The following is a 10,568-nucleotide window of genomic DNA, read 5'->3' as shown; positions in this document are numbered from 1 at the left end:
GGTGCTGATGCTGCAGCGCGGCTGAAGAGGAGGAGGTGGAGGATGAAGAGGAGCGATCAGATCAATGATCCCACATGATCGATCAGACCAGCGGACAGGGTTCGGAACCGGAACGAAAACCACGTGACTGCCCAGGTAATCCAGGTAGGGATGCGCGACCCACTCCGCTCATTTATGAGAATTGGCGGGGCGCGTGCAGCAGCGCGTGCGCCGTGTTGTTAAACCAGGTTCGGTTCGGCTCTTTTTTCGAACCGAGCTGAAACAACTGAAGTCCAGCTGTTTACTCTGGGGAGGGGGGTTCGGGTTCGGGTTCGGCTCGTTTGGATCTAGTGTTTAGCTGCTGCTGGTAAACAGAACCGGGTGACACGTGACAAGTTCGCTGCAGGTTCAGGAACATTGATTAGTGGCGGGAGTTTATAGTCTCGTGAGGTGTGTGAGGCACAACAGGTCACGTGACCCCAGCTGGAGCGTTCCTTTATGTTGACATGTGAAGTCAGCTGATTCCTGCAAACAAACAAAAAACATCCAAACAACAAAACTTCACGCTGATGCCGTTCCAGCCAATCAGAGAGCAGACAAATGGTCACGTGACTGAGCTCTAAAGGTTTCCTGTTCGAAGGTGAAAACAAACAAACTGGAGATGAATCGAGGACCGGTTCTGACCCAGTGCATCAGCGTGGAGCAGACTCCTGGTTCTAGAGCTGGATCACAACCATGAGGTCAGAGTTCACTCAAGAAACCTAAAGTGGACCCGGGCCCTCTGAAGGACTGGTTCTGATCAGCTTCTGCTCCATTAGAACAGATCTTATTTGGTTCTGAATGAAGATCATAGACTCAACAGGTTCAGGATCTGGGTTCTGGGATGGTTCAGTTTCAGCTGCCGATGGATCTTTAATTTAACACAGTTCTGTTTGGGTTGAACAGAACCTGAATAATGCCAGAACCAAATGAGTCCAAAAAAGATTCTGACCCAACCAGTGGCATGAACAGAACTGGGCCCCTACATGTCATCATACGCAGAAACACATGACCGGACCCGGGCTGAGTTGGTACCGGTCAGAAGATTCAAACGGGTCCAATTCTGCTTTTTAATCAGAAAAGTAAAGCCAACAAATGCAAAGATCAGAACCAAAGGTGCTGCTGGGCCTCAGTCAGAACCCCGAGGCCCAGCTGCTGCAGAGTACCGGTCAGGTCCTCCCAGAGTCCCACAAACCCAGGTGATGGATTCTCCTTCTGCCGCAGTGCCTCAGAGCCAAACGCCCAGTGTGTGTGTGTGTGTGTGTGTGTGTGTGTGTGTGCGCACGTTGCCTCAAAGCTGAATGTAGGTCAGATGGATTCTCTGCACAGCAACCACTGTCAGCTCCTCTCTGATTGGCTGAGAGCCGGAGCCAGTCAGCCAATAACCTTTCACCCCAGAGTGTTTGTATGTATGTGTACTGATGGCGGTTTGGGTCAGAACCAAATTCTGTGTCTATGTTGGGTGGAGTCCCTGATGAATAAAACTCCGACTCCCAGAATTCCCTGCTGCTGGTGTAACGGGCTGATTGTCTGAAGCAGTAAAATCTGAAGATGAACTCGTGTAGAAAGTTCTGCAGATGTTTGTGCTGCTGCTTGGTACAGGGATGAGTTCTGGTTCTGTTTGGTTCTGATGGGTCTAGCTCTAAACGTTTAATATGAAGCTGGGTGATTTAGTTTAAACTGAGGCCCTGAGTTGTAGTTTGAATCAGAACTTTGGTCTCAGCGAGGTGAACCTCAGAACCTGCAGTCACTTCCTGTCCATTTGAATACTGCTGATCTAAATCAGACGACTCCAAAGTGCTTCCCGGTCAACCACTCTCACACCGGTGGTGATGAGCTACGTCGTAGCCACAGCTGCCCCCTCTGACCACCACCGGCAGGGAGGTACGTTTCTTGCCCAAGGGCACAATGGCTGACGGACTGTCCCCGCTGGTTCTGACGGAACCAACAACCTGCTTTAACAGAAACTTGGATGTGATCAAAAGAACCGAGTATCTCGGTGCTTAAAACTAGAACCCGTTGAACCCAGCGTTTTGTCTGTTACCATGGTGATCTAGAATCCAGTCTGTTGCCATGGTAACAGGCAACATGAGAACAACCACATGAAAGGGAAATCTTTGTCATTGTTGCTTTTCCACACCGGCCTCCAGCTGTGTCTGACCTGGCCTGACCAGCAGGAGGCGCTCACGTGTTCCTCGGTTCCTGCTGTCAGAACGCCTCCTCCTCTAAAACCATTAGCCCGAAGCGTCCAGTAAACCTCCTGCTTAGCCCCAGTAACTGAAACCCAGAACACCTGGCCTCAGCGATTCACGCTCACCTGTCTTCTGCCATCATTCAGGAGAAAACCATCACTCCCTCCGCAGGCCCGAACCGGAACTCCAGCATCCTCCGCCTCCACCTGAGCAGTCCAAGTCTCTTACCTGGGGGATGTCATTAGACTGTCTGATGGCCACGGGTCACATCTGAAGGTCTTATGAAGTCGGTCACCAGGTGAGAAGATGTTCAGAGCAGTGGATCTGTTTTGTGGGTCTATGTGGTAAACTGTATTAATGCTGCTGCAGGTGAACGAGAGCTTGGGGAGGTTGGCAGGTGTCGAGCAGCAAGAAAGACGGAGGTGGGGTCACATGGAAAGCCCACATCATGGAGGTCAAAGGTCAAATCATCTCAGCACCCGGTGAGAGCAAACTGCCGGATGACACACCTGGTCAGGAATTACTGATGTTACCTGTGTTTCACTCGTGTCACCTGTGTGCTCAGAGCCACTCTGCCCTGGCAGGAAGCAGAAGGAGCGGATGCTGGAGCTGCAGCAGAGGAGGCGGAGCCTGCAGGCCCTGCTTAGCAAACGAATAGCTGAGCTGAGACACATCTGTCTGCAGGAAGCGGTGAGTGATGTCATTACAACAGATGGAATGTGATTGGTGGGTGAGGTGGGTAAGCGTCGTGTAACTTAATGTCACGTGTCTTTTCATTGGACAGGAGCTGACGGGTGCAGTGCCCAGCGACTTCCCCCTAGAGGTGGGGGAGAAGCCCCCTTGCATTCGGAGACGAGGCGGGACTTCCAACCAGGGAACCAGGAAGTGTCGAGCGGAGGTTAGTTGCCATGTGAATGACCTGCATGTCTAAATCCAGAAGCTTTCAGGACCGTACTGAGACCGAGTGTTGTGGTTTGGTGCAGGTGGACGAGTCTCAGCGTTCCAAACCAAAGAAAACTTTATTCAGCTGCGCTTTGAGGAAATACAACTGCTCTGAACACGTCTCACACAGCCACACACACACGCACCACAACAAGAGGACCGTGCACAGAGGCTGCCACACAGGTAACACACACACACACACACACACACACACACACACACACACACACACACACACACACACACACACACACACACACACACACACACACACACACACGGCATTGTAGGAGATCAGTGTTTTACCGCCCGTTTGATTTTTCCAGATGACACGGTGCAGTCAGAGAGCAGCTCTACGTCAGACTCGACAGGACATGACTACGGTAACACAAATACTCAAATAATCATGTTTTCCTTAGCTTTGTGATGTTCGGCGACGCTCGACAGAACGGGAGGATTTATGATGATCCAGTCAGAAGAAGAAGAAAAGATCTTTTCTATAGCGCCTCTCAAGATAAAAATCACGAGGCGCTTCACAAAAACAAAAAATGTAAAAATATAAAAAAGAATTTAGAAATGATTGATAATATATTTAAAATTAGCAAAAAATAGACGATTGTGATAAAAAATGTAAAGAAAGAGAGAGAGTGAACAGGAAAGAGGGAAATCAGTGGATCCTGAGGAAGGTGGAATAGGTGGGGAGAGCAGAACAAGGAGAGGGTGATGAAGTTCACACCAAAACCAGCCTGAACAGGTGAGTTTTCAGCTGCTTTTTAAAGGAGACCACTGAGTCCACTGGTCTCAGGCTCAGGGGGAGAGAGAACCAGAGTCTGGGGGTCAGTCATAAACAGAACTAGCTGTTGGTTCTCTCTTTAGTTAGGCTAACTAATGACTGAGAAGAACTACCAGGTGTGTGATCGTGTGACGTTCCTGCTTTAGATGACAACGCATCTCAGTGTCGCCCTCCGCTGGTCTCTGCTGGATCTCCGGTCTTCAACCAGAACAAAACCTGGAAGAAGTCAGTTCACATCAGGTATGTAGGTTCTCATCCCACAGTTTGTGTGTGTGTGTGTGTGTGTGTGTGTGTGTGTGTGTGTGTGTGTGTGTGTGTGTGTGTGTGTGTGTGTGTGTGTGTGTGTGTGTGTGTGTGCTACCTCTGTAAACACTCAAAATGTGAAAAAATATGGTCCAGCCGTTTTCTGTCAAGTGTTTGGTTTCAGGAACTATTTGCCTAAAATGAATCGTTTCAAAAAGTCTCCGATTGTGATGTCACAATAAGGGAAACCAGCACAGCCAATAAGAGCTGGCACATTTGATTCTAGTAGTATTTGCAAGTAAACTTGATCTTCTGTTCTTCCCCTTCAGAAGCAGAAATTGTGAAACACTTCAGACACAGAAGTTTCCTCAGCCTCCCTCCCATCCTCCCCCTCCTCCCCCTCACTCTAACAACTCCTGCTCCTCCTTATCCAGCCCCTGTGAAGCTGAAGCTGGGGGGGAGGGGGGTACCAGCTCAGAAGATCAACTGATTAGCAACCCCCCTCTAGAAGATGGAGGTGGAGTCCAGAGGGAGGCAGGTTCCCAGGAACAGGGTTCCACCAGAACGTTCTGGAGCCCAGAAACACTGACGGACAGATGGACAAGGAGGAATAACAAAGTGCCTGAGGGGGGAGGCCGTGTGGGTAGCGGGGGCCAGGCAGGAGGAGGAAGAGGAGGAGGGTATAGTGAGATTCTGTTGGACTATGTCTGGGGGAAACAGTGGCAGCGCCAGCAGTCCCAGCCTAACAAGCAGCCAATCACATCACATCAGCTGCCCTACAACAGCTGCTCCACCAGGCAACCTCCCGGAGCCCCGCCCACTTACCAAAGTCACCATGTCAACCAATGCAGAGTCACCACAGCCAAGTCCTGCGGCCTGTTCCTACCGGTACAGAAGAGCCAGGCTAACTCCCACCATCCAGCTCCAGACACCATCCAGCCCGACCCCCATCCTCACCTGCTGCCCCCCCAACCCTCACAGCTGCCCCCCCACCAGGACTCCCAGTTGGAAGAGGCCACCAGGAGCCTCCACAAGGCATTGGCCCTTGAAGGTGAGCAGCTGTTCCAGTCTGGCCAGGTCCAGGTCCGACTGGGTTTTAAACCACTGAGGCCCCCAGGTCCTCAGGCTCAAAGGTATCAGGTCATCACCTCTTCAGGTCTTTAGAGTTCGGTGTGCTCAGCAAACATCTGGCTCTGCTAACCTTTCTAGCTTCATCCAGCAGAACCGTTTCTTCCTAGCACATAGAACCTGTTTAGAGACAGAACCCAACTTTATAGATTTAACGTTCTTCGTTGGGTTCTGAGGAGACCGCCTCACATGCATGTCTGGAGTTAGCATGTTGGGAAAAACCCTGACGACAGATGCAGCTCAAAAGTCTGGTGAGGCTGTCTAAAGGGTTCTTTGCTGCTTAAACGCCACTTCCAGATTGTTCTACTGGTGTGTAAAAGAACGGCGGCACAGCAGAAACTGGTTCTAGTGGTGAGGACCAGAGGGAGGGAGCTAGAAACACCTGGTCCAGGTTAAAAGGGGTTTCTACATGCTAATGTGATTCATGCATCATGTGGTTGTCAGGTGGAACTGACTCAGGGTCTCACCTGTGGTCCACAGGTCTGAGGGACTGGTACCTGAGGAACACCTTGGGTTCTTCCCACCAGACCAATGGAAAAGTAGCCACCGGGGCCAGCACTAAGGTGACCGCTGGGGTCAAAGGTCAGACCGAAGGAGGTGAAGCTTTGCAGCGAAGTCTCACATCTCACAGCATTTCGGCCAATCAGAGAGAGTCAAGTCATCAGTACGCGTCGCCACATCCCAAAAAGACGCTGCCACATTCTGCGACGTTCCACGGACACCTGCTGCACAGCAGGTAGGACTCATCTGGCTCATCCTTGCTAGTACCCAGTTGGACCTCCATCTGCCTTCAGAACCACCTTAATTCTTGGTGTCATGGGTCCAAGCAGGTGAAATGACATCATCGTGGTGGAAATCTCCCACTCCTCCAGACCTTAGTGGGAACCAGTTGAGTTTCTATCATGTAGAAGTAGTCTGACCAGTCTCTTAGCCCCTTAGAGATGGTTGTTGGTTCAAATCCCAGTAGATCAGACCAATCTGATACCAAAACTCTGCTTTATTTAACTTTACTTAAAGTCCCTTTCATATCTCTATTCTTCTCTGAGCTGATGCTCAGTTTGAACTTCAGCAGGTGGTCCAGGTGACTTTGATGCTGCCATTTGATTGGCTGATAAACTACCTAAATTAAGTACCTAACGGGCAGCAGTAGCTCAACAGGTTAAGCGGGTTGTCCAGTAATCGGAAGGTTGCAGGTTCGATCCCGGCTCCGGACAGAGAATTCTGCAGTTGTGTCTTTGGGCAAGACGCTTAACCCACCTTGCCTGCTGGTGGTGGTCGCCTCTGTCAGTGCGCCCCAGGGCAGCTGTGGCTACATCGTAGCTCATCACCATCAGTGTGTGAATGTGTGTATGAATGGATGAATGATACACTGTAGTGTAAAGCGCTTTGGAGTCCTTACTCTGAGAGGCGCTATACAAGTGTGGGTCATTCATACCTAATAAAGTGGCCAGTGGGTGTGCAGCAGTCTGGTTCTCCTTCATCTTGTCCTCTTGTCACAGATCAAAGGGTTTATGCAGTAAATGCATCAGAACCATTAGATCCAAATGGGTTGTAAATGTTCTGATTGACGCTAAACCATGCAGTGCTCCTCAGAACCTCGGGATCCTGAAACCGGGAACTATCCTATCCGACCCTCTCCAGCTGAGACGGGAAGTCCAAAGGGACAAACATCCATTTAACTGGAACAGAAAATAGTTCTGCAAGTTTGGACCTGATGCCGGTTCTGTCTTTTCCAGGTCTGTGGAGAAGTCATTCTACCAAGACATGTGTCGCTCCCAGAAACAGGAAGTCCTCCTCAGAGACACACAGGTAAACCAGCCCTCTCCTGGGACTCTGGTCTGACTCACCGACCAATCAGGACACAGGCCGTTCCCGTGCTGGCCTCCCGGGTTCTGGTTCTGGAGGAGGGTTTCTGCCATAACTTTCAGGTGATGATGATTTCACTGTGATGTAATCAGCTGCCCCGCCCCACCCCACAGGTAACTTACCTGCAACAGAAACCTGTTGGTCCAGGTTGGACCCTGATGGTTCTGACACACACCACGAACCTCCGAGGTTCTCCGACAACGTTCCAGGTATCAGCAGATCAACATGAATCCCACCAGCCAATCAGAACCGGGCCAAGATCCGAATGTTCCAGATGTTTATTTACAAAATAAAAGCCAACATCAGGTGTTTGTGTTAGCCAAGATCCAACACCAGGACCTAACGGGACCACCAGACAGCATCTGTGTTCTCAGTGGTTCCACTAGAACCAGTTCTGGTAGAACCTTGGCTGGCAGGAGAACGAGGAACAGAATAGCTTCTGCACTAAAGCTCAGACAATCAGACTTCTCCTCTCTCAGTGGATGGCGATGCCTCGCTCAGTCAGACCCGCCCCTCTTGCTGACATCACCAGCTCACTGCAGCCATCTTGTGAAGGTCAGGTTAGGACACCTGTTCACGTCTCAGGTGAGTCCAGGCAGGTTGTCTTGCCATATGGACTCAACATGTCTGCACTAAAAGTCCAGCTCAGTTTATCCTGAAGCAAAAGGAACCAGCAGAACCTGGACCGGCACCGAGGCGTTTGGACCCAGTTCTTTAGCAGCAGGTCCATCTAAAACGAACCTTTGGACCAGATCCAGGTCCAAACTCGGGTCTAAATGTCCAGGTTCACAAATCCTCTCTGTTCACCCTGCAGGTCCGATTTCCCTGCCTCGCTGTAGGATTCAAACGGGTCAAACGCAGAACCTCATGTTTACAGAACACGATGCTACACGTGTTCTCCAGCAGAACCGTTCCATCTGAGACGAAACGAGACACGAAGCTTCGGGCCTCCTGCAGGGTGAGCGGAGCTCAGATCTAAACCCAGGTCTAATCTGAAGCAATAATAGAGTTCAAAGGGGCAATCAGACGATGATGTCACAGACGATGATGTCACAGACGATGATGTCACAGACGATGATGGATTATTTTGAAATTTTTCAGCTGCTTTGATCCTCATTTTGCACCAAACTCCAGAAAACTGGTGTAAAAAGTTTATAACGAAATCATTTTTGATGTTGGACTTCAGTATCAATGACCAGGATCCATGTTTGCACACCTGTACACCTGTCTCACCCTTACTCACACACCTGTCTCACCTTTATTGTGACTCCTGTCCCACTCTCACTGACACACCTGTCCCACTCTCACTGACACACCTGTCCCACTCTTACTGACACACCTGTCTCACCTTTATTGACACACCTGTGTCATTCTTATTTGTTCGTTAGTATCCTAGGATCGTTGCCAGAACTGCTATGATGAATCTGTCGATTGTGAACATTCCATGTTGATTGCTAAGTTATTTAATTTGTTCTGATTTGCATAACAAGCCCCGCCCCTTGCAGCACAGATGGTTGAACATACCTGTCTCTCTGTGACTGGAGCATCACAGACTCCCAGATTGCACTGCACACACTCACCTGAACAGGTAAATGCTGCAGAGTCACTGTGGTTCTGATCTATAATACCGCAGTATCAGTGGTACTGAGTGGGGTGAAGTTTGGGTCAACCAAGCCCGGCTAAGGAAAGAACAGAACCTCAGTGGGCCTGCTGGCATGGTGTGATACAGGTGTGAAAAGAAATCTAATAGTCAAACTTTATAATGAAGCACCAGATATAAGCATTATTTATGACTCATAACAATCGTCTGTTTTCTGTAAATCGTGATGTTTGGTTAGCTAAAGCGGCTGATGCTAGCTCGTTTCCATGGTTTCAGTCAGTCATGTTTAAAGAGCAAGTCACCCCCTACCAGAGTATTACTCCACTCCCACTTCCTGTTTGAAAAAGGCAACAAATGCTGTTGCCTGGCAGACCGAGAGGGCGGAGCCGCTAACAAATACACACACACACACACAGGCTCACAACGACATTGTGACATCATAATGTACCAACTAACGTTCTAGGGTACCTCTTAGCCAATAGCGATGGCAGATTTAAATTCAAATGCAGTGCAGAGTTTTTACCTGACAACGGCACAACACTGACAGTTTTAGGCAGAATATTTAAATTTTAACTAAAATGCACTAAAGTGCAAAACTATTGACGACACGTGTCTGCAGCATGATTAGACACGCGTTTATTTAGTTTATCAGGAAAAAAGATGATTTGGGGGTGACTTGCTCTTTAAGTACAAGAAGCGTTTGAAGTTTTTTCCCAGATCAGAGATGTTTGGAACAAGTTTTGGTCTTTTCTGTTTGGAGTGAGCGGGTGTTGTGCCGAGATGCGTTCACTTATCTAAAACGGTTTGGGATGTCTCCTCCACATGCAGCGTGGCGCCGTGGTGACGCAGACGTTTGTGAAGCACCATGATGGATACTGAATTAATAATAACAATAATATGAAGGAATTAGGTTTCTATAGTGCTGTTCAAGGACCCAGAGTGCTTCACATGCAGTTCATTATTCATTCCCTCACCCATTCATACTGCGGTACAGGTAAACCACCAACCAGCATTCACAGTCAGGTGAGGCGTTTTGCCCAAGGACACTATGGCTCTAAAGTGGAGCTGGGGCCGAACCACCAACCCTCTAATCACTGAACTCGCTGTACTTTTGAAATCACTGCCCCCCCCAATACCACCCCCACCCAGATGCTGACAACGTTGCATTCAGGCAAACTGTGTAAATTAGACAATTTTACCATCAGCGTTGTAGTTTTTTTCTGGTGTGTATAATGTGTCACTGCTGGAAAATTTTTAATAAAGTTTTCTTATCACTGTTTTCTTAACTGCTCAACTGCAATATAACACACACACACACACACACACACACACACACACACACACACACACACACACACACACACACACACACACACACACACACACACACACACACACACACACACACGCACACACACACACACACACACACACACAGATTTGTGGAGAGAGTCTGACCAGGAACTTGAACCATGACGCACCCATAAACACTTTAAACCACCAGGTCATCAGCAGGTCACATGACCTGGACATGACCATCACTGCTCCCAAACTGACCGGAAGTTCCAGAATCAGATGTTATTCACCTGGAGCAAACAAAAGAGCCATCCACACGGACACGCAGTCAGGTATTTCTCTCGCCTGGCCAAAAAAAGGTCGCCATCATAAAAAAGGTCACACACTAACATTTTATTGGACCGCCTTTAGCGTTGATGACCACACACATTCGCTGTGGCGTTGTTTCCATGAGCTTCTGCCAAGTCACCAGATTTATCTCCATCAGTGT

General features: G+C 49.1%; 1 protein-coding gene across 2 annotated transcripts; it reads left to right on the top strand.

Annotated features, from left to right (window-relative positions):
- Window positions 1–5: 5 nt before the first annotated feature.
- On the top strand, window positions 6–10,061 carry ccdc120a (coiled-coil domain containing 120a). Of its 2 annotated transcripts, none has more exons than XM_070544960.1 (11): window positions 6–144; window positions 2,357–2,508; window positions 2,580–2,692; window positions 2,795–2,900; window positions 2,995–3,108; window positions 3,194–3,335; window positions 3,479–3,535; window positions 4,092–4,185; window positions 4,518–5,239; window positions 5,797–6,052; window positions 7,053–10,061. In XM_070544960.1, exons 3-11 carry the CDS (start codon window positions 2,643–2,645, stop codon window positions 7,156–7,158), a joined length of 1,647 nt encoding a protein of 548 aa, XP_070401061.1. In that variant the 5' UTR covers window positions 6–144; window positions 2,357–2,508; window positions 2,580–2,642; the 3' UTR covers window positions 7,159–10,061. The 2 variants fall into 2 exon arrangements, with proteins under 2 accessions (XP_070401061.1, XP_015824259.3); XM_015968773.3 differs by having other exon boundaries at window positions 2,776–2,900.
- The last annotated feature ends 507 nt before the right edge of the window (window positions 10,062–10,568 follow it).

This window comes from Nothobranchius furzeri, chromosome 15 (genome assembly GCF_043380555.1).
Source record: "Nothobranchius furzeri strain GRZ-AD chromosome 15, NfurGRZ-RIMD1, whole genome shotgun sequence".
NCBI classification, from domain to species: domain Eukaryota; kingdom Metazoa; phylum Chordata; class Actinopteri; order Cyprinodontiformes; family Nothobranchiidae; genus Nothobranchius; species Nothobranchius furzeri.
This window is presented reverse-complemented; position numbering and strand designations above follow the sequence as displayed.